The sequence below is a fragment of the Mustelus asterias genome, chromosome 1 (genome assembly GCF_964213995.1).
Source record: "Mustelus asterias chromosome 1, sMusAst1.hap1.1, whole genome shotgun sequence".
Lineage (NCBI taxonomy): Eukaryota > Metazoa > Chordata > Chondrichthyes > Carcharhiniformes > Triakidae > Mustelus > Mustelus asterias.
Genome location: NC_135801.1, coordinates 51,750,777 through 51,776,173, shown reverse-complemented (window position 1 = coordinate 51,776,173; position 25,397 = coordinate 51,750,777). Strand labels below are relative to the sequence as shown.

The 25,397-nt window shown below is 44.3% G+C and overlaps 1 protein-coding gene across 1 annotated transcript in view; it reads left to right on the top strand.

Moving 5' to 3' along the window:
* mmaa (metabolism of cobalamin associated A) overlaps positions 1–15,885 on the top strand; it is a 39,711-nt gene extending 23,826 nt beyond the window's left edge. The window contains exons 4-6 of the mRNA XM_078212269.1: positions 856–941; positions 4,750–4,899; positions 13,920–15,885. Of these exons, the coding sequence (XP_078068395.1) occupies positions 856–941; positions 4,750–4,899; positions 13,920–14,207 (524 nt within the window). The 3' untranslated portion in view covers positions 14,208–15,885. The remainder of the gene's footprint in view (positions 1–855; positions 942–4,749; positions 4,900–13,919) is intronic.
* The last annotated feature ends 9,512 nt before the right edge of the window (positions 15,886–25,397 follow it).

Below are 25,397 nucleotides of genomic sequence, written 5' to 3'. Positions count from 1 at the left end.
AATATTTTTAAGGCAAATCTAGATAAGATTCCTGATTAAAATGGGAGTGAAAAGTTATGGGGCAGGCAGGAATATGGGGTTGAAGCCGCAATCAGATTAACCATGACCTTACTGATTGGCTGAGCAAGTTTGGGGTGGGGGGGGGGGATGCGCGAGTGGCCTACTCCTGCTCCTAATTCATATGGGTAAACCATGCTATGAAAGTGAGTTCAAGGGTTAGAAGTTATCTGGCTGTAAAAGGAAAAAGTAACTAAAAATCACCTTGGACTTGTTCCAAGAGGATTTTTAAGGGACAGAATAAAGTATAGAGGCAAATTTTTGGTAGTTCCAAATGTTAAATGGGCGATATTTTCTGCAGTTCATTTTTGTGATACAAGTTGCCTGTTGAAATAGTCTTTAGTTACTGTTGCTTTTAGTTGATGTGTTAAAATAAAAATCTTAAAACTTGAAACCTTGTTGAGTGATCCTTTAAGCCATTCACTGGCAGTTCAAATTTATTTTTAAAAGTTATTGGCCTCTGGGGAATTATAACATATTCAGGAAGATGAAAGCCTGTCGAAGCAGTGTGGAATTGTTACAACCAGTAGAAATAACATTTTCTGTTTTCTCAGAGTTTGTTTCATAAAATCTAGTTTGAGACTTTTTATACATTACCTGTTGAACATCATTGAAATGAGTAACCTAAATTCATTTTCATACTGTTTAGTGATCTTGCTGATTGATGGTAATTTGTTTCCAACTGTCTGATATTTTTTTGCTGAACGCTCATCTTTCGAAGCAATGAAAGAGTCCATCGATATAGTTTTGCTGGAACCCATTCAATGAAACAATGTCAATATGTTGCATTCTTTGCAGGTGTAGGCCAGTCTGAGTATGCAGTAGCAGATATGGTGGATATGCTGATATTATTTGTTCCACCAGCAGGAGGAGATGAATTGCAGGTGAGATGGAAGCTTCTTAATGGATATTTTAATGCATTACCGGTTGATGAAAGCAATTTAGAACTAACAGAAATTAAGTGTTCAGTAGGGGGCGGCACGGTAGCACAGTGGGTAGCGCTGCTGCTTCACAGCTCCAGGGACCTGGGTTCGATTCCCGGCTTGGGTCACTGTCTGTGTGGAGTTTGCACATTCTCCTCGTGTCTGCGTGGGTTTCCTCTGGGTGCCCCGGTTTCCTCCTACAGTCCAAAGATGTGCGGGTTAGGTTGATTGGCCATGCTAAAATTGCCCCTTAGTGTCCCGAGATGTGTAGGTTAGAGGGATTAGTGGGTAAATGTGTAGGGATATGGGGGTAGGGCCTGGGTGGGATTGTGGTCGGTGCAGACTCGATGGGCCAGATAGCCTCTTTCTGCACTGTAGGGTTTCTATGATCCTATGAGAATCCCTTTTAATTTAAAGTGAATGATTATCTTCAACAAAATAGTTCCATGTGGTTTGAGTTCTTTACATTTTAGTGTGAGGGGGCAGAGATAAACTCAAGATTCTGAGCTGCAGATTATATTGAAAGCTGTGATTAAAATTGCACAGCTACCCTATTTTGATTTTTCTTTAATGTTTATACCCTCTTGTTTTAGAAGCGCTTATTCCTGCTGGTGTATGGTTTTATGTATATCAGCAGCATCCCAAATATATATGAAAGGCTTTTGATCACAAGAGTCTTGCAGTTAAACACTCAGCTTTCACAGGTGCACTTTTTTCAGTACGATTCACTGCATGTTAGTCAAGAGGAAGGACTACAATTTTTTTCCTTCCTTTTCCCCACCCCTGGTCGAGGGATACTTAAATGCTTTAGCTGATACTCTAACTAAGATCAGCTAACTTATCATAAGTATTTTTTCTCTCATTCACTCATGGGGTGTGGGCACATCCATAGCCCATCTGTAAATGCTCGTGAGAACGTGGTGGTGAGCTGTCATCTTGGACCAGTCTGTGCGCTGTAGGAGCATCCATGGTGCTGTTAGGAAGGGAGTTCCAGTGAAGCAGTTTTCACAAAAATTGATGATGTGGTAAATAGCGAGGAGGAAATCCTTAGATTACAGGACGATATAGATGGGTTAGTCAGATGGACAGAACAATGGCAAATGGAATTTAACTCTGAAAAATGAGAGATTATGCATTTTGAGAGGACAAACAAGGCAAGGGAATACATAGTGTGCAGTAGGATGCTAGAAAGTGCAGAGAACCAGAGGGACCTTGGGGTGCAAGTCCACAGACCCGTAAAGGGAGCAGGACATGTAGATAAGGTGTTTAAGAAGGCATTTGGGGTATTTACCTTTATTAGCTGAGGCATAGAATATAACAGTAGGGACATGATGGAGCTGTATAAAATGCCTGTTAGGCCGCAGCTAGAGTACTGTGTGCAGTTCTGACTGCCATACTAGGAAAGTTGTGATTGCACTAGAGAGGGTGCAGAAGAGAACTCAACAGGATGTTGCCTGGTGTACAAAATTATGAAGGACATAAAGAGGGTAGATAGGAAGGAATTCGTTCCCCTTCGTAGGGGGTCTATAACCATGGGGCATAGATTTAAGGTAAGGGACAGGAGATTTAGAGATAATTTGAGGAAAAACTTTTTCACTCAGAAGTGGTGGAAATTGAACTCACTGCCTAAAAGGGTGGTAATGGAAGGAATAATAGTAAAATGGACTATTATTTAAATGGGGAAAATTTACAACATGCTACTGTGCATGAATCGCAAAAACTCAGTTTGCAGGTGCAGCAGGTGATCAAGAAGGCAAATGGAATGTTGGCCTTTATCACGAAGGGGATGGAGTATAAAAGCAGGGAGGTCTTGCTGCAATTGTACAAGGTACTGGTGAGGCCGCAAGTGGAGTACTGTGTGCAATTTTGGTCCCCTTATTTGCGGAAGAATATATTGGCCTTGGAGGGAGTACAGAGAAGGTTCACCAGGTTGATACCGGAGATGAGGGGATTAGCTTATGAGGAGAGATTGAGTAGATTGGGCCTGTACTCGTTGGAGTTTAGAAGGCTGAGGGGAGATCTTATAGAGACATATAAGATAATGAAGGGGCTAGACAGGGTAGAGGCAGAGAGATCCTTTCCACTTAGAAAGGAAACAAGAACTAGAGGACACAGCCTCAAAATAAGGGGGAGTCAGTTTAGAACAGAGTTGAGGAGGAACTTCTTCTCTCAGAGGGTAGTGAATCTCTGGAATTCTCTGCCCATTGTAGCAGTGGAGGCTACCTCGTTAAATATGTTTAAGTCACAGGTAGATAGATTTCTGATCAATAAGGGAATTAAGGGTTATGGGGAGCGGGCGGGTAAGTGGAACTAAACCACTATCAGATCAGCCATGATCTTATTGAATGGCGGGGCAGGCTCGAGGGGCTAGATGGCCTGCTCCTGCTCCTATTCCTTATGTACTTATGTTCTTAATGGCTGGAACCTTCACAACATTTAAGAAGAAATGGTCCTGGAGGTCATAAAACGCATGAGAGATCCTATGTATGCTTAGCCCTGCTTTCTTCAGTATGTGCAAAGACTTCATCCATGCAAAGACTTCATTTTAGTCTACTACTAAACCTGTAGTATCCTGGTTGGTGTGAGTCATTTAGAAAATTGTTGGTATTTTTATGTTGAATTGTTTTAAAAATTATTTTGATGCATTTTTAATGTAAGTCTGGCTGTATTATACCATAGTACTTGTACAGTTATATAATGGATCAGAATTATCCTTATTGTTGTAATCTAATAAATAAAAGTCATAATTGTGCATATTTTACTTTGATTATTAAATGGATTCAGTACTAGGATGCTATTAATGCAAAGGAAACTTTTAAATTGTCAGTTTAAATTTTGTTGCTAGAAAAGATTTCTGCACCAAATTGGAAAATGCTCTTTGGACAATTCCTCTAAAATGTGGGGGCATTTTGCATTTCGGCTGAAGTCTCAGCATTTTATTAATGTTCAAACTGTTGCATTATCATTGGAAAATGGCAGATTGTTTGGGATTTGAAAGTGTCGTGGGATAATGTGTGTGTATGGTGGCAGAATCAACATTGCCCAATAGAATTATACCTCAGGCAATGACATAGCAGTGCTGATGACAACAATGGAACAATAGCCAAGAACATCACATGTCCTTCTGAAAGATACATTGTGAAAATGAGGTGCAGCAGGGGAAAAGAAAAATATTGAGAATCTCATGAAAGTTTATACGTTAATGTGTCAAACCTCAGAAACCCTCTGCTGTTGCTTGGTTGCATGTCATTAAGTAATGGCTTTTCTGCCAAGTTGGAATTTAAAGCGACTAATGCAAGCTCGCCAGAAGACTTGAAAAGTGTACAGGGAAGTTCCATTCACTCTTAAGTTAGCTGATCTCAATTGATGTCATGAGGAACATTATTATTAAAGTTAATGCCAGAGTTGGGGAGAAGCTAATCAGGCAGCATTCGCATTAATAGTTGAAATTCTGAAAGTGTAAATGTGTGAACATCAAGTAAATATGTTCTACAAAGTATGAAGCATACAAGGCTAATAAATTTTAAATTTCTAAACTTGTTCTGATCAAGTTCAGTTGAGAGATTTCTTGGTTGAGTAACTTGCCCTCGTCCAAGCTCAGAAATGATTAATAGCCAAGAATGTATGCTACATGTAGATCATATTCCAGCACGTTTCTTCAAAAGATTAGCAGAGAAAATTAGTGAAGGGTGAAAAGGAGTGGACTTTAAAAACTTTGGTAGGAAAGTTCATTATGTCAATGTAATTCATTATATTTTGTTTCCCTTAGGGTATTAAACGTGGCATAATAGAAATGGCAGATTTAGTTGTTATAACAAAATCTGATGGTGACCTCATTGTTCCTGCAAGAAAGATACAAGCTGAATACACAAGTGCTCTGAGGTTGCTTCGTAATCAATCAAAGAGTTGGAAGCCAAAGGTTGTATATACTAAATATGAACTATGCTTTTGTCCCACTTTAACATTAATATTTTTATTGGCAGAAATACAGAATGTTTATGCCATGAACTAGCAGCTACCATATACATATTTAATTTTCTTTAGTTGGTGGTTCCTTACTAAAAGTCACATTTTACCTAAACTTTAAGGATTCTGTGCTTTATATTCTTCTTAAATGCTAGGCAGACTGCTTAAAAAATGTACAGGGAAGTTCCATTCACTCTTAAGTTAGCTGAGGAACATTATGGGCATAGTCTTGCCAGTCAATTGGCGTGGCGAGCCGGTAAGATGGGGCAAAAGGCAAAAAATCGGGTTTACGCAGTTTCTCGCCTCTCGTGATCTTGATGGCCCCGTTTTGCTGGCAAAATTTCAATATAGGCGAGCTGAGGCTCCACCCTCCCCCTTACTGGCGAGATTCTCATTAGGGCTTCTGTGTTGCACAGAATGCCATAAATTCCCATTGCTTACCTCAATGAAAAAAACGGCAAGAAAACCTCCTGTTTTCTTGTCCGTTCGACACTTAGAATGTTTTTCAGAAAATTCCACCCTATAATTAATGTCCATGCCAGAGTAGAGGAGAGGAAAATCAGGCAACATTCACATTAATAGTTGCAGTTCATGAAGTACATATGTGTGAATATCAAGTAAGTATGTTTTACAAAGTATGAAACATGCATGGCTTATAGATAAATTTCTAAACATGTTCTGATCAAGTTCAGGTGTGAGGCCTCTGGTTTAATAGCTTGTGAATTCCCCCAATTCAAGCTGATAAATGATTAGTAGCCAAGAATGTTTGCTACATGTAGATTATATTCTAGCATGTTTCATCAAAATACCTGCAAATGCAGAGTCTGAATTATTTTTTTAATAGATTGGGACGCACTCTCAAATTTTCAAATTTCGGTGCATGTTCTGATGAACCACATCACCTGTTAGGAAATTGAACATATTCCATATTTTGGACTTGAAAACTGGCTCGTGTTCTGCACTTGCAGGGGTAACATTCAGTTAGGCAGAGAAGTCCAAGATTAAACTGATTCCGTGGTATAAAAAGTTGTATTTTCTAATGCAACATTCCAAATTTGTACAAAATCTGATTAGAACCACTAACATATTCCCACAGTGAATTCCCTATCACTCTTTGCAGTACATCTCCTTGTTCAGCAAGTGCATGTTTAAAGCAGCTCTAGTTGAAACAGGCACTGTCTAAATTTGCAAGTTGAACTTTACCTGCATCTTGGGAACTCTACATGGCATTCAATTGATGCTACTAGAAAAAGATGAGGCTTTCTGGTGGAAGGGGGAAAGGTATGTTGATTTTCACCCAATGTAACCCCATATAGAACTGTTTTGGCATGTCTGAAGAAATCTGCCTTCACCATCTGTGCATCAGCAGTGAGGTTGTCTTCTAGTGATTATCCATAACCACCACTGCAATGGACTTTTACAAATCAAGATTTTCACAGTGTAAGAGAGGTGTGGTGAGAAGCTGCTAGGCCTCATTGGGGGTCTGGTGACTTGCCTTGACGATTCCCCTTTTTGGTCCTGCCGATAATCCCAGACAATTGATACCGACTTACTCTGGCTACCTCTTCTACAATTCTATGAGAAGCAGCTGGGAGGCATTAATGGTTCATCACCTTCTCCATCATTTACTGTCCAACTGTCAGCTGCCCCTGCAGATAATTCCACATCTATGTAGAGACGGATCCTTTGTGCTACTAATGGAAAACTGCCATTAAAGGTCCATCAAGCAATTGCCCCTGTATCTTGAACCTCCTTCAAATTGGAGTCCAGATATTAATAGTGGTGGGTACAGTGGATGTGCAAAACTGTATCTGCCCCAAGTTCTCACTCCTTAAGCTTTTCTGCAGGTTTCTTTGGAGTTTTCATTCGCTCTCTAGTGCTCTGCAAGGTCATTATTCTGCAAGCATAGAAATAGAAGAAAGCATAGAAACCCTACAGTACAGAAAGAGGCCATTCGGCCCATCGAGTCTGCACCAACCACCATCCCACCCAGACCTTACCCCCATATCCCTACATGTTTTACCCACTAATCCCTCTAACCTACGCATCTCAGGACACTAAGGGGCAATTTTAGCATGGCCAATCAACCTAACCCGCACATCTTTGGACTGTGGGAGGAAACCGGAGCACCCGGAGAAAACCCACGCAGACACGAGGAGAATGTGCAAACTCCACACAGACAGTGACCCAAGCCGGGAATCGAACCCAGGTCCCTGGAGCTGTGAAGCAGCAGTGCTAACCACTGTGCTACCGTGCCGCCCATGCTGGAATGGTGCTTGTGCGGGTTCTCCACTATTCCATGCAAGGGACATTGAAGATTTTATGAAGTGTTCCTGTTGATTAATCAGTTCAGTCAGTAAACATCAGCTCAGAATTCCCAGCAGCTATCCATCTTCTTTTCCTCTTATTGTTCATCTGCACTGGCTGCTCCTTAGCCACTTGATGCTTCATTTAGATGCTCACCTCTGACTGCTGTATCTCATGTTGCCATTATGGATATTTGGTACCTTTTGAGGTTTAAAGTGCTTGACAGATGCTTGTGATGGGGCTGCTTCATGTTTCTTCTTTGTCCCAGAAGCCATATCTTGAAAGCCACCAAATGTAGTGAAAGGGAACATGTATATGGGAATTGCAAAACAGTACTGTACATTGAAGCAGAATGTGGCACCTGTTCATCATTAAGTGAAAGAACGAGGTTAGCAAGAAGTTGTTAAAATAGATACCTTGTTAATGAAACCACTACCTCCTCAGTGGCTCCCACACCAAGTATTTGTTCAGATGCTGAAGGTTGGCTAGTCCTGTGTCTGTGGGGCACTCTCCAGATCTATGTGAATAGCCTTGTAGAAAAACAGATACTTTCAGAATTAGCACAGAACACCAGGTACAGCCTTATGTATATTCCATCTGGTGTCCAGAGGATGAGCATCTGAATAGTTTTAACAACTTCTACTGAGAAACCCTGCAACAATTTTAAGGTAAAAGAAACCTGTGCCTTTATCTGCTATTAATTTTGAGCTATAGTTTCATCAGCATGATAGTCAGGCCTGTGTAATGTAAAAATGCATCGCCAAATGGCAGCATATTTAGAGCAGAGTACTTCATGTACACACTGTACAGGCATTACACTCCTTTCAGTGGGTGCTCTTTCGCCAACCCTACTTGAGCAGTCTTCCCCAGAGCTAAAGATTGTTTTTTTTTACATCTTGTTGCGGGCTTTGATGTTCAGCCTTTACTCTTCACAACTTTATCCTTCAAGTAACCAGACCAAGTCACAGAGCTCTCTTAAACAGCTCTTTTAATGCAAGCTATATAACGAGGATGCTGGAAAGTCACAGGTCAGTGCCAGTAACTAGCCAGAGTCAGGAATACACGAGCAGTTATAGTTCCAAATTTGATTACAAGTAATTAGCGTATACCAATCAAGGTATAGGAGTTATCGCTATCCACTCTGTTATTGATTAAGGTTCCATCATTCATAAGGTACAGGTATTTTGGAGCGCCTGACATATTCATGGATGATTTCCATAGCCTCTCGCATGGCCTGTCAGACCACTTTTCCCAGTGTTTTGTCATTGTACAATGAGTCATCCCATCAGGCACCAAACAATTATCCCATCGTTTTCCGGGCAAATGGAACTCTTCATAGTCAATGAGTCTGTCACTTGCAGACAAAAACTGTGATTACTTTCACAAAGTAAACCTCCAGAGATTATTTCTGTTTCTGGGGTGATTATTCACCACTGCGTGGGGCCCGCCTGCACCACTTGAAATGCCTCCTTCAATGGTAAGATTCGCCGATTATCTTTCTGATGTTCCCTAGAGGCTTGAGGATCTGACAAGCACGCACCAAGTAGTGCTCTGATTCTTAACAGTATTCTGTCTCTCATATGTCAGGCCCTCCTCATGGGTCATATATCCTTGAGACCCAACTCGGTGAACCCAGCCACCTTCACTGGACCTCCTCCTGGTTGAGGTACCACTAATTCATGTCTGCCTCAGTGAATGTTAAAGTTCATCTTGTACAAGGGAGAAAAAAAATCGAGTGGTGGTTCCAAATCTCAAATCTTCAATGTCAGACCTAACCTCATCTGTCAGATTTCTGGTGAGATTATCACATGAATTTTGATTTGGGCCTCTGTGGTCTTAATTATCTCTTCAGTTGCATGATTAATTGTTTTCAGGAGGGTCTCATTTGATTTATTATTGTCACGTGTGTTAGTATACAGTGAAAAGTATTGTTTCTTGTGCGCTATACAGACAAAGCATACCGTACATAGAGAAGGAAAGGAGAGATTGCAGAATGTAGTGTCACAGTCATAGCTAGGGTGCAGAGAAAGATCAATTTAATGTGAGGTAGGTCCATTCAAAGGTCTGATGGCAGCAGGGAAGGGGCTGTTTTGAGTCAGTTGGTGCGTGTCCTGAGAATTTTATATCTTTTTCCCGACGGAAGAAGGTGGAAGAGAGTATGCCCAGGGTGCATGGGGTCCTTAGTAATGCTGGCTGCTTTTCCGAGGCAGTGCGAAGTATAGACAGTGTCAATGGGTGGGAGGCTGTAATGGACTGGGCTTCGTTCACAACCCTTTGTAGTTTTTTGCGGTCTTGGACAGAGCAGGAGCCATACCAAGCTGTGATAAAGCCAGAAAGAATGCTTTCTATGGTGCATCTGTAAAGGTTGGTGAGAGTTTTAGCAGACATGCCAAATTTCCTTAGTCTTCTGAGAAAGAAGAGGCATTGGTGGACTTTCTTAACTATAGTATCGGCATGGGGGGACCAGGACAGGTTGTTGGTGATGTGGACACTTAAAAACTTGAAGCTCTCGACCATTTCTACTTCGTCCCCATTGATGTAGACAGAGGCATGTCCTCCACTATGCTTCCTGGAGTCAATGGCTATCCTTTGTTTTGTTGACATTGAGAGAGAGATTGTTGTCGTCACACCAGTTCACCAGATTCTCTATCTCTCTCCTGTATTCCATCTCATCATTGTTTGAGGTCCAACCCACTATGGTGATGTCATCAGCAAACTTGAAAATCAAGTTGGAGAGGAATTTTGTAACACAGTCATGGGGGTATAACGAGTATATTAAGGGGTTGAGGACACAGCGTTGTGGAGCACTGGTATTGAGTGTGATAGTGGAGGAGGTGTTGTTGGCTATCCTTATTGATTGCGGCCTGTGGGTTAGGAAGTTGAGGATCCAGTCGCAGAGGGAGGAGCTGAGCCCCAGGCTACGCAGTTTGGAAATGAGTTTCGTAGAAATAATGATGTTGAAGGCTGAACTGTAGTCAATAAATAGGAGTTTGAGTAGCTGTCTTTGTTATCTAGGTGTTCCAGGGTTGAGTGCAGGTCCAGGGCGATGACATTTGCTGTGGTCCTGTTGCAGTAGTAGGCGAACTGTAGTGGATCCAGGCAATCTGGGAGGTCGGAATTGATTCGTGCCGTGACTAACCTTTCAAAACACTTCATAATGATGGATGCTGGTGCTACCGGACGATAGTCATTAAGGCATGCTGCTTGGCTTTCCTTGGTACCAGGATGATGGTCATCTTCTTGAAGTAGATAGGGACTTCAGATTGTTGTAGAGAGAGATTGAAGATGTCTGCGAGTACCCCCACCAGCTGGTCTGTGTAGGACCTGAGTGCTTGTCCACGTACCCCATCTGGACCGGTCGCTTTCCGTGGGTTGTCCTTTGAGAAGACTGCTCTGACATCTGCAGTGGTGACCTCAGATACAGGTTCATCCTAGGCTTCCGGGATGGAGGGCATGCTCTTGCTGACCTCTTGTTCAAAACAGGCATAGAATGCACTGAGCTCATCGGGAAGGGTGCATTGGTGCTGGTGATTTTATATGCCTTCATCTTGTAGCCTGTTATGTCTTGCAGACCTTGCCATAGTTGGCAGGGGTCCGTGTGGCTAACCTGGGACTCTAGCTTGGTCTTTTGGCATCTTTGATGGATCTCCTTAGATCATATCTGGCTTTCTTATATAGGTCAACGTTGCCTGACTTGGACGCCTTAGACCCAGACTTCAGCAAGTAGTGAATATCCCTGTTCATCCATGGTTTCCGGTTTGCTTCTTTGGCACACAGTCTTCTACACACTAATGAAGTCAGTTACTGTAGTGGCATACTCGTTCAGGTTGGCCGCAGAGTTTTTAAATCCTGACCAGTCTACTGACTCTAAGCAGTCCCATAGGAGATCATTTGATTCCTCAGATCAACATTGCATGACTTTCTTTGATGGATTCTCCAGTTTCAGTATTGCGCGTACGCCAGGAGCAGGAGCGCAGCCTTGTGGTCTTATTCGCCAAAGTGTGGGCGGGTGATAGAATCATAGAATCCCATAGTGCAGAAGGAGGACATTCGGCCCATCGAGTCTGAACCAACCACGAACCCACCCAGGCTCTATTCCCGTAACCCCTGCTAATTTCCCTGCTAATACCCCTGACACTTGGGTCAATTTAGCATGGCCAGTCAACCTAACCCACATATCTTTGGACTGTGGGCACATTTGATATTTGTGTAGCAGTGGTCTTGGATGTTTGGGCCTCTGCTGGAACAGTGTTGGTGGTATCTTGGTTGGATGCTCTTGAGCTTGGCCTGATTGAAGTCCCCAGCCACAATGAACAAGGCCCCGATGGAAGCCTTACTCTGTAGGTCTATGGTGATGAGTGCATACTCTACTGTGTCCTTTTTCCAACTTCCTTCCAGGAGGAATAGCCATTCAACTCAGACAGTTGTACTGAATTAACTATTGAATCCGCACTCTCAAGCAATCCCTCAATATTGCCGAGTATGTTACTTTTATTCATATCCATGATTCAGGCGGAATTCTGTAAGTATAATTATCAGTGTTACTCCGCCAATCTAATGGCATTAGGATGATTGTGACATGTTGAATGTAATATTATTGATAAACTCAACTTTGTCGGTTACCCCAAGAGATACCATTGTCACATCATGTAGTAAAGTTTTAGCTTTCCCAATCCTCACTAATCCAACTGGGGGAGGCTCTACCATGTTTAGACATTGGGTGCATTTTTGATATCCTCATGGTATTAAGTTGCTAACATCTCTACAATCAAATTTTATCTATTACATGTTTACATAGTTCTTGACAATATTGGCCCTCAAGGCCAGGTTCTGTGACATTGCATAAATATCTCTACAAGTCCAGTATTTGAATCGTATGTCCTTTTAATACCCAAATTGCCCTCTGAGTCTTTTTTAGCTCTGAATTCCATTTCGGCGGGTGTTATGGACAGCTGCCCCTTTTACTTCGCTCTCGAATCGCCACCCTATGGGAACACAATAGGATCAGGTTACCATCCTTTCTCAGACTATCCACAATCTGGGTCAGTGATTCGAATTGGCATCCCTGGCCTTTCTAGGGGCACAAAAACCTCGCGTTCTGTTTTAGTTCCTCCCCATGACAACAAGATTACTTGTGCCTGATGACTGGTGGGCGTCATTTGATCCAATATTCAGATTTTTGGATTTCTTCATCCACTGTTCCTAAAGTGGGTAGCTGAATGTACAAGATTCCATGATAGTCATCAGAGTAAATAGGAACCTAGGAAAACATTAATGTTGGTCCCCACCAGTCGGATCGTTGTCAGGTTTGTTACAGTCCTTGTACATTTTTAACTGAGGATAATGCTTCCATCGGCTTCCTGTCTTTGTATCTACAAATGCACACGTATTACCTGTCATAATTATCTTGTACAGCCCATGCCACTGTGGTTGGATACCACTGTACCCCCGTTCCACCTTTACCATCACCCTGTTGTCCACTTTTCAACTTGCTGATCCCTCTCCAAATCCTGCACTGCTTGTCAGTTTCTAACTTCTTTCTTAAACAAATAGTTGTTTACTCAATTCTCTCACGTATTTTTGGATCCTGCCTCTAAGTGGCAGTGCTTGGTTCCCCCCTCTATAATTTGTTAAAGCGGAGCAATCTCTAGTGGAGAATGCTTCCACCCGTCTAGTAAATTGATCCATAAATACTAGGCAATATCACTCCCCTTTTGATGGGGTTAGCGGAACTGTAAAATCAATCTGTATCTGTTCTCTGGGACGAGGCTGGTGATGTAGTTTTATTTTAAGTGCCTTCCCAGGGTTGTAGTGGGCACATGTAATGCATTGCTGGCGAAATTATGCAGTTTCTCTTCCCATTCCTTTCCATAACCAGCATAAATCTAACATATTGTTCCAACTGGTATGCTGCGTCCCATGGTAAATTCCCCGTAAGAGTCTTCTGATGCTTCTTGGGGCAACTACTTTCCCTTCTTTCTTCCAGCCTCCTTCACTGTCTGGGGATGCCCCCCCACTCTTTGCACCCTTGTCTCATTTTTATTCTCAATTACTTTGTTACCTTCTTTAGCCCTTGAATGAGGCGATCTGTGCAACAAGAAAATCCACCTTTTTTTTAGACTCCAGCTTCCTCTTTAGATTATTTGTATTAAATTCCATTAATATTAACTTGAATGCGGTCTCTTGAATGAGTAGATTGATGCATAGAGGGGGTAAAGAGAGAAAGTTTAGAGAAAAAAGCGAGGAAATATATAAGGTATTGTGTGGGGACAGGAAACTGAACAGAAGTTGCATAGAAAAACACATTTTTGTCCCACAGATCAGTAATATTTGAATATATGGTAAAATGATTGTAAAACGGAGCATTGCTATGCTAGCCCCACCAATATATGTAAATAATGGTGTAGATTTATATTTGCAGTTCCCATGGTATTTAGTGAGCAGGTTTGTTAATTGATAGCATTTGGAAGACTATGGTATTATATTTAAGGTATTGATGTCAAATTAAACTCATTCACAAACAGCTGTTAATTTTGAGAAAGCTATTTCATAAAGTTTTCTTTATGTTCTTACAATTTTCATATCCATGGGAATCTGCAAGAGCAACCCAATTGTAAGGGGAGTTTAGTATCCATTTTGTAAGGCAGTGCTTATTTTCTTTTTTAGGTTCTTCGTATTTCTTCTAAAACTGGGGAAGGGATTCCTGAACTTTGGAAGAAAATAACAGAATTCCGTACCTCACTGTTAGCAAGTGGTGAGTTGCAAATGAAAAGACAAAATCAACAAAAAGTGTGGATGTGGAACATGATCAAAGATAATATGACTGAGTACTTCTGCAACCATCCAGCTGTCAGGAATCAGATTCCCAGTTTAGAGGATAAGGTTGTTAGTGGTGATATAACTCCTGGTCTGGCAGCAGATATCCTTCTGAAGGCATTTGCAACAAAAGAATAAATAACATGCTCCAAATGAAATGTTGTAAATCTGAGTGTTATGGATTAATATTTTGAAGGGAACATAATGTTTGTGCAGACAAATTTTAGTAACCCAAAATGTTTTAAAGGAACATTCCTTGTTGGATCAATGGGGTCTCCATATATAAGCACCTTAATGAAGATTCTCTAGCATTACTTTGTTCACACCTAAAAATCATATATATTTGTCCAGAATATTCCCTGGGCCTGCATTGCAGTGTGATTTGGTTTCATTTGTGAAGCTGACTGGCCTTAATTCACTAATCACTTTGTCATATGGACTAAATGGTCATTATGTGAAATAAAAATTGTATGAAACATATTTCTATGAAAGAGCTTCTCTTTATAACTATGTTTTTACAACAATGTTTTTGCCATTTTGCAATCTCTTGATTTATCGGGACTTTGTGGAAACATTGTTTTACTTAGTATTTATTATAGCATATGATTGTGACTAGGAGGTTGATTTTCCAAATAAATCTGGTGGGAAGCCATTTCAGAAAATTGTAGTCGTCCTACCCATGATTTTCTAATATGCATTTGAAGCGCGGTCTCCTGCTGCCAATACACTCTGAATTAACCACCAGCCCACTGAGTTGTATTTGTTAAATCTTGTACAGTGGTTATGCATTTGGCAAATGTCAAAACCAATCCGTTCCTATCACACAATTGCATTTTGCTTCTCTTATATAGGGGGAAAAATAAACACCTTTATTTCACTGCTCGATTATGTTTTATCTGTGGATTATAAGTGTTGATCTTGAGATTTAGTTTATTGGTTTGTATAGCTCATTTTAGGAGTTTGTTTATATGGCAGTTTGTTCAGCTGGGCTACATGTAATTCACACTTTATAATGTGATAAAGTGACCTTGACTGCAACTTTTCAATTTGCTGTTATTATAGGAAATGTATGCCCTTTAACTGTGGAAGAGAATATGTTTTTATAAGAGAGAGGCATCTAATACCATCTGTTACTTTACCCACATCAAGAATTTTTAAAGCTTTTTTAACAAAGTATTGATAGATTTAAAGTAGAGTTCTGTGAGCATTGCAGTCTTGGGAGCTATGCCTAAATGGCTATTCTACTTGAGCAAGCTTACAGTGACTATCAATGGATCTTTCGATTGTTGTGAATAAATCTGATCTTGACCTCATCAAATATGCTGCATTTTCTAGAAGGAATCAGAAGGGAGCAGTCCACAGTAGGACCCCTTTCTAATCTGGTTGTCTGTTTACCTTGCTCAGAAGTACTAAACCGATTTAATAATTCCTAACTCCCAGAGATCAACTAATTCTGCACAGCTCAGGAATGAAACAAGGGAACCTTCCTGATTCAGACAGGGCTTTGACTGAGTTAAATCTTAATAGCTCTATAATTCCTTTTCTAGCATTTCTATTTTTTTTTGCTATAAGACTGCAGGCACATCTCTTTTCTGCATCTTCTGAGCCCTATTTTCCATTTTGGAGGTTGGATTTGCATTTTAAAAGATGGCTTTGCAGCTCAAAGCCAACTCCAAAGGTCAATTTTTCGAACTATTCAAGACCTAGAATTGAATTAGTAACATGAATATATATGGACACAGCTATGTCAACTCTCGGCTCAATTTTATCAAAGTAGAATATTGAAGATATGGGGAATATTAATGGGAAAATGCTATAAGTGTGAGGATAGTCCTCATAGTGATATTTTAGGGAATAGTTGGGAGGAGATGGTCCAGGGTTAAGGGGGCAGAGGGATATGAAATACCTATTATTTATGTCAATTTTTTTAATTCCATGGGATGAGGATGTTACTGTCAGGTCAGTTTTTATTGCCCATCCCCAAGTGCTCTTGTGAAGGTAGTGATGACCTGCCTTCTTGAACCACTGCAATCCATGTTGTGAAGGAACTGGCAGCAGTTCAGTAGCAAGTTCCAGGATTTTAACCTAATTTTGATGAAAGAATGGCAATATATTTCAAGGAGTTGTGTGGCTTGGAGCAAACCTTGCAGGTGAAGTGTTCGCATGCATCTGTTACACTTGTCTTTTTAAATGTTAGAGGTTGCAGGTTTGAGAAGATCTGTTGAATACGCCATGGAAATTTATCCCCTGTGCCTTGTAGATGGCACACACTGCGCTTGTGGTGGAGTGAATATAAGGCTGTGGATGGAATGACATTCATGTGGGCTACTTGTCCTGAGTGATATGGAGTTTGAGTGGATTTGGATCAGCACTAAGTGAAGAGTATTCCATCACATTTTTGAATTTTGTCTTGCAAGTGATGGAAAAGCTCTCTGGAGTCAGGAGGTGAATTACTCGTCTCAGAATATGCAGCCTCTGAATTGCTAACCTATTGTGGCCACAGCATTTATGTGACTGGTCCAGTTAAGTTTCTGGTCAGTAGTGACTTCCAGGATATTCATGATAGGAGAATCCGAAATGATAATGCAGATGAATGTCAAGGGGAGGTGAATGGTCTCTTTTTGGTTACGGTCACTGAGCAGAATTTTCCCATTCTGCCGGTGGCAGTTTGATGGCGTTGGGAGCGGAGAATCCAGCTGGAGTTGAAAAGTCAAAAACCTGCCAGAGTAAAAACAGTTTGAAATCTCACATTCTCATTTGCATCTCATTAAAACTGTTGCTTGCTTGAACCTTGTCAGGTCTTCCAATCTTGTGTCGCACCACTGAGAAATTACTTTGACCTCAAACCTGTTTAAAAAAGTGTGGCATGCAAAAGACAGACCTCAGTTCACAAGATACTGAGTGCAACATACCTAGCCTACCTGCCATAGTGCTGGGCCACTTCTGCTGCGCTAAACGCCACTCTGTTGGGATAGACTGGTTTGTGCCCTCCAGCTGCATGCTAAGCTAGTCTTTATGAACAGTTTTAGTTTAACTTTCAAGTTCTTCCAACTTCTTTAATTGCCAAGCTGGTCTTTATGGACAGCACAGTGCTGCTAGATTGTGAACCCACCTGTCTCATCAACTCGGTTCAGTACTGCACCCAGAGTTGGGGAGCGCAGGGGTCTTCTGATCCCGGTGCCACACACCATTGTCTGTCTGGACCATACTGTACTGTGGGTTTTGTGCAGACCCCACTCTGGACTTTGGATGTAAAATGGGGGGGCTGATAAAGACAAGGTGGGCTGTGCAAAGATAAGGGAGGAAAGACGAGGGGGCCTGATGGTAGGTGGGATGTCAAGGAGGTGGATGTGGATGATGAACAATGGAAGGCAGAGGGAAGACCGAGGGGAGGGAAGCTGGACCCCGACAAGTGTTGCACCCTGACAAGCCAGCATGAAACGCTGACAGACAAGATGATCAAACGGATACCACATCATTTACTGGAAGGGAATGCACGCAGACTTCAGAATATGGAATGGGGGCTTGTTAATATGGCACATCAGGGGTCGTTCACACCAGCTGGGGCTGTAGTAGTTTGTGGGGGGGGGTCACTGTTGCCCTTAGTCCCCTTTGGAAATGGGAACAACATCAAGGTTCCTGTTTTTGTTCAGGGACTTGCAGACCGGAATCATATTGTGCAGACATTCCTCTTGCTTCTGCCAAATGGAAAGAAGGCACAGATAATAGGCTGTTCAGTGGCTATGTGGACCTCATAGTCAGAAACCAGAGATAAGAGAGAGTGCAGAAGTGCAGCGGGCATGCAACAGGAGCAATCATTAGAAGCATGATGTACCGTAGCTGCAGGGAGGGCAACAGCTGTGTACTTAGGAAAGAAAGCATAGCGTGATGTGCAGAGCTGTTTTATAGTCAACGTCCCTGGGCATGGCAAGTTGTGTACTGGGCTGTAGAAGGAATGCTGATGGTCATTGGAACCATCTGCAGCCTGTAGATTGATAGGGAAGGCATAGCACGGGGTTGCGAGATTTGCACGAGTGAAGCTCGTATGGACAGCGGGGGCGGGCTGACGCCTCTATGTAATGGTGCAAGCAGCCTTCAGATGGGGTAAATAGAGATCCACGTGGAACATGAGTGCCTCGCAAGCAATGGGTTTGTAGGAAGAGGATGGGAATGTTCACCACAACAACAACTGGATCCAGTATTAGTGGTGAAGGCTGGCGGATAACAGGTGGCATTTCTACATAACATTGACACTCCAGGTGAATTGGAAGTTCGATCAGAACAGGAGGTGTGGGAGCAGCAGAAGAGTGAATTAAAATAAGGAGCAGAGTGACAGACTGGTGAATGCAGGCAGCACAGGCAGAAAGAGTAACACCAGAGTGAGAGAGGTGCAAAGAAATAGCAGAATCTGAGAAATTAAGATAAGTATGGGAGGGAATTATGGTGGTAAGGATCTAAGATAAGGAACTAGAAATATTAAATCAGGTTTTCAATCTTAAGTTTTATCTCTGATACATTTAGTTTTCCAATAAAGTAGTGGCATGCAGGGCCCTTGAATGTACATCATGCTTTTTAAAAATTTGTTCCTGGGACATGGGTGTTACTGGCTGGGCCAGCATTTATTGCCCATCCCTAATTGCCCTTGAGGAGACAAGTTAAGCGTCAACCACATTGTTGTAGGTCTGGAGTCATATGTAGGCGTTGGACTGGGGTAAACACAGTAAGAAGTTTAACAACACCAGGTTAAAGTCCAACAGGTTTATTTGGTAGCAAAAGCCACACAAGCTTTCGAAGCTCTAAGCCCCTTCTTCAGGTGAGCGGGAATTCTGTTCACAAACAGAGCTTATAAAGACACAGACTCAATTTACATGAATAATGGTTGGAATGCGAATACTTACAACTAATCCAGTCTTTAAGAAACAAAACAATGGGAGTGGAGAGAGCATCAAGACAGGCTAAAAAGATGTGTATTGTCTCCAGACAAGACAGCCAGTGAAACTCTGCAGGTCCACGCAACTGTGGGAGTTACAAATAGTGTGACATGAACCCAATATCCCGGTTGAGGCCGTCCTTGTGTGTGCGGAACTTGGCTATCAGTTTCTGCTCAGCGACTCTGCGTACATTGGGGAAACTATGCAGACGCTGCGACAACGGATGAATGAACACCACTCGACAATCACCAGGCAAGACTGTTCTCTTCCTGTTGGGGAGCACTTCAGCGGTCACAGGCATTCGGCCTCTGATATTCGGGTAAACGTTCTCCAAGGCGGCCTTCGCGACACATGACAGCGCAGAGTGGGAGATCCCCCACTCCACCTGACGAAGGAGCAGCACGCTCCAAAAGCTAGTGGCGTTTGTTACCAAATAAACCTGTTGGACTTTAACCTGGTGTTGTTAGACTTCTTACTGTGTTTACCCCAGTCCAACGCCGGCATCTCCACATCTTGTACACCACCCCAGTCAAACTTCGTACCATTGTTGTGGTGTCTGCATGAGTCCCACAGCATAGTGCTGTCCAGAAAGACACTGAACTGTGGCCCCAGCAGAAGAAGACTCGTGGACTCCCAAACCCAAGCACTATACTGATTCAGCTCGCTGACAGGAGGGTCCATGAAGACCAGCTTGGCATGGAGATGGAGAGCAGGAACTGGCCCTCACATCAGGAGCCTTGTAGCACTATGGCAGAAAGACCTGGTTGCACTTACCTCAAAGTCTCTTGCAAACTGAGGGCCATCATGTGCCACTCTTGATCAAATCAGGTTTTAGATCAACGTAATTTCCTGCTGGTGTGAGTTAAGATTGGGAGGCCTCAAAGGATACCAGCGGCCAGTTGTTTTAATGAGCATTCATGACATGCAAATTAATTCAAATGGCCTCCATACCATCAGCCAGTGGGAGACCGACCCACGATTAACCCTCTATTGGGAGAATTGCAACATGATTTTATGTCAGCGGGTTTCTGACATTTTGGCTCCTGCGAGAGTCACTGCTCCTACACATCATCAAACCCAGAACGGGGGAATTCCACCCATCGAGTAATTGTTCCCACCTGGTTCCAGTTATTGATACATTTCAAAAAAAATTTAGAAGACTTTTTATTTCCTAAAATCTTGTGCCTGAGTCCATCTTATCGAGATGATCCAAAATCCAAAGGATTTCAATGTTCAGTTTTATTTGCCAAAATGTTTTTCCTTGATGCACCTAGACTGCTTTCCAATTTCTAACTACTGATAACATTGTGTCACTTCAGATATATTTTTAAAAATCTTTGTTGAGTGACCTTGAACTAAACTCTTTTTTCAAAGTCTTCCTACCTTCAAACTTAATAACAAATTAGGAATCAGTTAGTATAGTCCCATTACAGGTGTCTTCAGATTATTGCCCTGGAGATGACAATTCCTTATTTCAAACCATGTAATGTGTAAGTTTTAGGGCAAATCCTCCATGATTAAAGAACCCAGGGATAAGGAAAATGGCCGACTGGTTGTCAGGCCACATGAATATGCAAGAGGCTGGGATAACGAGAAGGTCGAGACTGGGATAATCTAATCAACAGGAAACAAAGGAGAAACCATGACCAGCAGACAAGTAGTAAATAGCCCAGCAGCAAAGACAATGGAAACAGATCATTCCATCCACAGACAACATCAATGACTCATCTCGCTGATGGGATTCCAATCAGGATGACTCAGAACATTTAAGAGACATTACAATGTCAATTAAGGGCGGTCCCGACAGTTCCGGCCTTTTGTCCCAGTCAATCGAAACTATCAATGATCAGAAACTGTTTTGTGTGAGAGAATCACTGCTTCAGGTTTTAAAAAGGGACAAGCAAGCTCTGGTCTCTCTTTTTTCTCTTCGGACCAACATAGCAGCACTCCTCTCCTGTTCCTGCCTCTCGTTCGTCTCCAGCATGCAGCCCGAAGCCCACTGAGCAATTTAAACTAGGATTGTGAGTATCCCCTGGTAATTCGCGAAGTTCCCGAGATCATCATAGTGGATGAGGCTTTGGGGAAAGGGGGGGCTTTTGCATGCATCTTTCATAGTTTAAGACATGGTAAACTTGTGTAAAGTGAGCATTCCGGTGTGTCCGTTTTAGTATTCCTTCCATAGCTATAGTCTTATAGAGCATAAGGCAGTGTGTGTTGTTTTCCTGGTGTTTGGTGACCTTTGACCTTGATGTTTTAATATATATATATATATATATATATATATATATATATATATATATATATATCTTTGACTTCCATTGGAGTCCGTTTTGACCTTTTCAATTTCTCACCAATGATCTCTGACCAAGTCACAATATGAAATATTCCTTACCATAATTCCGGAGTCTAGAACTGAGGGTACCCTGGGCGCTTCGAAACCGCCCACTCAGGAAAGGCTGCCAGGTAGTGGATAGGCAGCAGTTTCCTTTTCTCTCTCTTGGGAGCGCTACTCTAGAGAAGTAGACGCAAGGTGGCCATTGTTCCATCGGCGAGAGAGAGAATCACTTGGGCATTGGTGGGGTTTGGGTAACGGAGAACCAAACCTAAAATAAGCCCAGTGGAGTTAAAAAGAGGGATCCCGCTACAATGGCGACCGCGACAATACTCCGGTGGTCTGGAATATGTGACTTGTCAGAGGGGGTGAGGGAAAGAAGCAAAATGGAGGAGAGAATCTCCTCATATCTGTGGAAAAAGGTCAACCTCACCAAAACGTGGGTAGTGGAACTAATCAATGCAGAGCAGCCCGTAATGGCTGCGGCTGCATGGACAGAGAGCAAGGAATACACTAAAGGGTTGGAAAAGGCAGTTTGGCTAGCCTGCCTGTCCCAGCAGGTAGCCAAAATGGAAAGGAGAATTGAGCAAAGTTAGGGCCAGCGCGGGGGACAGCGCTAGAGCAGAGGAACAGTTATTTAATGAATTAACTGATGCGAGGCAGTGCATCCTACAAGCTAGCGAGTCACACCGATACGAAAAGGAATTTGCCCAATGCCAGGTAGTTGAGGCAAAGGAGAGGGAACGGGAGGCCCAGGAACTCCTGGCTCAAGGTGCGCAGAGGTACAAGGAGCTGGAAGGGAGGTTCAGGGACATCCAGGCAGCGTACAGGGTGGCTTGCGACGAGTTAGGTGACGGCGAGCATAGGCCGTGCCAGGCACGGATAGAAGAGCTGGAGGAGGCTCTGTCCAAGGTCAGGGGATGGGTGCACCTGGGAGGTCCAGGAGGGTCCCCTAGGGGCAGAGGGCTCCTCGCAGCGGATGATTCCCCGGGCGCGAAGGGGAATAGACGCCTCCTGAGGCACCGGAAACGTGTCCGGGTCGGCAGGTGGGGTTCGGGCTGTCCAGAGAGGGGCAGGTCCAAGGGGGGTCAACGGGGTACCCCCAGGTGGCGGCGTGTCCGCCGGGTATAGCGCACCATTCCTTTGGGAAAGGGAACAGACCGCTGCCTGAGATGCCGCTAATGTGTCCGGGCCAGCAGGTAGGGTTCGGGACGTCCAGGGAGGGGCAGGTCCAAGGGGGGTCAGTGGAGTATCCCCAGGTTGTGGTGTCTCCAACATGGGTAGCACACCCCGGAGTGGTGGGGCTATCGAGCATGGAGGGAGAGCCGGATGCCGATGAGATGAGGGGGGCAACAGCCCCAGGTGGGGCAGATGTGCCCAGTTAGACAAAGAAAGTATGGTCCCCCGGTGGGAGGGGACGCAAGGGGACCGATAGAGAGTGACATAATAATTCCCCATGAGGCACATGTGCTCAGGGGGATGGTAACCCACATCCCAAGACTGACTAGGGCGGGAGACCCATCGTTACGTTTTATGGAGGTGCAACAGGCAGCCGACATAAATGATTGTGATGAGGTGGAACGGGTGAAACTACTGCTGATGACCCTGGATTCCTATTTATGTAAGGCAGTGACCTCCAGGGAAGGGGGAAGACCTGCCACATGGGTAGCGGCACAGACAGCAGTTCTGGAGGCCATGGGGTTAAATCAGGGTAGTCCCTTCACGAGGGTGTGGGAGACAAGGCAGCAAGTCGCAGAGTCCCCGGACATGTTCGCAGACAGGCTGTGGACGGTGTATGAGGGAGCGTGTGGGACTCCCTTAGACAGGCAACATCTGGACGAGAGGACAGCCCACTGACTGAAGACTCTCGTGGCTAACTGCCTTCCGCGGGTTAGGGCAAAGGCCAAGCATTGGTTTGACCCGCTGGACCCCAACCTTAACGAGGCGGAGGTAATAAGGAAGCTCACCCTTGCGTATCGCAACGGGGAGAGAAGTGAGGAAAAGCCCTATAAGGGCAAGGTGCATGAGGTCGCACCGGCACCCCTCCCTAGGAGGGAGTGGAAGCAGGAAGGCAGCCGGGCCTCAGACCGGAGGCCGGTGTGCTACGGGTGTGGGAAGCCCGGGCACTTCAGGAGGGAATGTAGGAACCCGAGCAGGGAGAGAAGGGCTCCCATGAAAAAGACACCAACCCCGGTGGTAGGAGCACTTACCCCGGAGACAATCGGTGTAAAGGATCTGCTGGCTTATCTGCAGACCAAGGCAATAGGGTCCGGGCAGGTAGCGATGGCAACAGGCCAGGGCCAGCCCGCACCCGCACCACGAGCTCCCTTATGACTGCCAGCGGGGCAGCCCACCTTCCTATGTCCATTAGAGTATGGCCCATGCGGGACACCCTGGGTCAGGATGGAGGTCCAGGATGTGGTCGGGAGTTACCTACTGGACACAGGTGCTTCCAGTACCATTGTCCACACGGACAATCCCCAAACATCCCCTCTATCCAGCGGGGCGCCCTACAGTCTTGTCGGCTTCACAGGAAACGAGAAGACTGGTTTTTTCTCTGTTCCCCTGTCCATCAGGTTGGGGACACTCCAGGCGCGGTGGAAATGCGTCCTGATGAGATGGGAGCAGGAGGGAAAGGGGATCCTAGGCGCCGATTTTATAGTGGCTCATCAGGTCTTGGTGGACCTGAGGAACCACTGTTTGTGGGGCATAGCAGGGGAAGGGGCTGAGAAAGAGATCATGGTCATAGAGAGGGCACTAGAAAGGGGGGCTTTGTGTGTAGCGAAACCCAAGGAGGGGTATGATTTGGAAGCCATGGTAGGGAATACCTCGGAGGAATATAGGGGGTATGTCCGGAAGAATTTGGCCGCCTTTGCGACCCACAAGCACGATTGCGGGCGGGCCACTGGGACAGAGGTCAGGATAGATGGAGACCCCATGTCCTGACCCCAGAAACAGTATAGTTTCCCCCGGGAAGAGGAGGCAGATTTAGAGGTGGCCCTAAATTCACTGGTAGGGCAAGGCATTTTGAGGCCAATTGCCACACATGTGAACTCACCGCTCTGGCCGGTGAGGAAGCCAGATAATTCCTGGAGGGCCACAGTGGACTACAGAGTCCTTAATAAGAATATTCCGGCATGCGCCCCAACGGTAGCAGCCGTGGCGAACCTGTTAGGAGACATTCCAGCGTCAGCCTCTGTTTTTACAGTGCTGGATATTTCGAATGGGTTTTGGTCCATCCCAGTCAGGCGGGAGGACCAGTATAAGTTCGCCTTCACGTTTAAGGGGCAGCAGTATACATGGAGCTGTCTCCCACAGGGTTTCCACAACAGCCCCAGCATTTTTCACCAGTGCATGGCCGAATGCCTGAAAGAGTTTAGTGAGCCCCACAGATTGGTCCAGTATGTGGATGATATACTACTGTTCACGGACAGTAGCGAGGAACATGGCCCCCTGGTAGATGAGTTGTTGGGGTTACTCCATAAGGGAGGGTTAAAAGTTAACCCCAAGAAAGCCCCAATCGGGTTGAGGGAGGTCAAGTTCCTGGGTTTAACCCTTAGGGCTGGGGAGAGAGGGATAGATGCGGCCAGGAGACAGGCAGTGCAGGAACTCCCAGTCCCGGTAGACGTTAGGGGGGTACGGTCCTTTCTGGGAGTCACAGGCTACTGCCGTGACTTCATTGAAGATTACGCCGCGACTGCAGCGCCTCTGCTCAGGCTGCTGCACAAGGGGGTGGAATGGGAGTGGGACAGCAAGTGCGAGTCGGCATTCGTCCGACTCAAGGAGGACTTGCAAAAGGCCCCAGCTCTGGGAGCCATTGACCCCCGGGAGGAATTTTTCCTGGTGGTAGCAGCAGGCAGTGATAGCCTGAGTGCTGTACTCCTCCAAGAACGGCATGGCAAGTTGAGGCCAGTGGTGTATTCCTCCCGAGTTCTCACAGAAGTGGAGCGGGCATACTCCAACTGTGAACGGCACCTGCTAGCCACATACTGGGCGGTGAAGCGGATGCAGGTTTTTATTAGAATGGCACCCATCACCCTCCTGACCCATCACACCCCAACCCAA